A 1,833-nucleotide genomic window follows, 5' to 3' on the forward strand; every position below is an offset into this window, starting at 1 on the left:
TATGCTGGTGTGTAGTTCCAATTTTTACAGATAGAGGCCGGTACGTCTTCTTCAGCACAACAGCCTGAGGCCAGTTCAGCTGCACAGCATTCTGAGCCCTGTCCTTCATCATCTGCACAACACGATCCTCCTGTTCATCAGCCAGATGATGAGATACACGTGCAGGGTATATATTATCTTTTCTACAATTTTATTTTTATTTTATTTTATATAAATTTATGATATAGTTACTTTTATGTATTTTTTGCAGACGGATCTGGGAGAGTCGCCCCAGACGCGGACCCACAGTAGTACGAGATGTGTGGCAGATGCGTGAGGGCGAGAGAATTGTTGTGGAGTGCAATCAGCTAGGTCAGCCAATTAAGAAAGCTGCCTGCTTATTGACTTCATTTTTGGGGACTGTTGCTCGGAGGCCTCAGCTATGTCCGTTGGGCTATGCAAAATGGAATGACATACTTCCAACGTACAAAGTTGAGCTCCTCCGAGTTATAGAGGTAATGAATTGATGTTCATACTGTATATTAATTATTAATCACTTATATAATTTATTTCATTTAACTTTTTTTTTATAGAGCAAGTTTGTTCTCCCTCCATCCACTCATGATTTTGTAATGAAGTCTCTCAACCGCAAATGGAAAGAATATAGAGCACAATTGAAGAGAGACTATATGAGACAGGGTATGACAGAGGAGGAGGTTGCTAGGAATTGTCCTCCTGATGTACCCCCTCATCAGTAGATGGAGTTGGTTCATTATTGGTTCTCCGAGAGGGCACAGATATATTATCTGCTCATTATCTTTTTTTTCTAAATATTTTATAAAAATATTAATTTTTATTATATATTATATATTATACATATAACAAGTTCTTTACTTTATTTTACAGACTTATTCTGCTATTGGTAGAGCTGCACGAGCAGCTCAGTCTGTTCCTCATACATCGGAGTCGAAGAGTTATGCACGACTCCGACAGGAGTTTGTATGTTCCTTAAACTTTCATAATTAACTTTTAATTTTTATGTTGAAATATTTATATAACTAATATCATTATGTATCGTGGATCATGTCTGTATCATGATACTCATATATTTTTTTAAATTATTATAACTGTTTGCTTAAAATTGAAATTATTTGTGTAGGTGGATGAGCATGGGAGGGAATCCGGTAAAGTGAAGTTTTACCGGATGACTTATACTCATCAGGATGGTACTTTTGTTCGAGATGAGTCGAGAGATTTATATGTACGGTATTATTAATATTCTATTTTTTACAATGATTTTAATTTAATTTTGTTAGCTATTAATGTATAACTCTTGTTTTCAAAATAAATACAGGAGAGGGCTACATCTCTCATTGCGGAGCGTGACTACGAGTCCGTGTAGGAACCAGATCTAGGGTTTCAGGGTTAGATCTTGAAACTTTTTCAAGATCATACAGCGGAAGACTAAAATAAATCAAAATTTATTTTCTAAAATCAGAGAATCTCTAGATCTAAGATCCTATTACATGATTATTACATAGCATTAAATCAGAAATTAAAATATATAAATATAGCATGAACTACATGTTGATCATATCAACATGTTTCTATACCACATCTAATGTATGTATTAAACAATAGATCAGATCTATTACCTTGCAAGTTAGACGCTCTAACCTCGCTGATCCGGCCTTAAGGATGATGTTGCAAGCCGCACATGCGTCCGATCTCTAGGAGTCATCCACACGAGCCCACGAATCTCGATCAGAAGTCCTGCTTCAGAAAATCAGCACAGTATGCTAGTACTGCACTGATCCTTCTTTGATGGTTGATCAGGTACCTCCTTCTTCTTGA

General features: G+C 36.3%; 1 protein-coding gene across 1 annotated transcript; it reads left to right on the plus strand.

Annotated features, from left to right (window-relative positions):
- Positions 1 to 272: 272 nt before the first annotated feature.
- LOC140854367 (uncharacterized) lies at positions 273 to 1,360 on the plus strand. Its single transcript, XM_073250252.1, has 3 exons — positions 273 to 494; positions 886 to 978; positions 1,139 to 1,360. The coding sequence occupies exons 1-3, from the start codon at positions 309 to 311 to the stop codon at positions 1,253 to 1,255; spliced, it is 396 nt and encodes a 131-aa protein (XP_073106353.1). The 5' UTR covers positions 273 to 308; the 3' UTR covers positions 1,256 to 1,360.
- Positions 1,361 to 1,833: the final 473 nt, after the last annotated feature.

The sequence above is a fragment of the Elaeis guineensis genome, chromosome 16 (assembly GCF_000442705.2).
Source record: "Elaeis guineensis isolate ETL-2024a chromosome 16, EG11, whole genome shotgun sequence".
NCBI lineage: Eukaryota > Viridiplantae > Streptophyta > Magnoliopsida > Arecales > Arecaceae > Elaeis > Elaeis guineensis.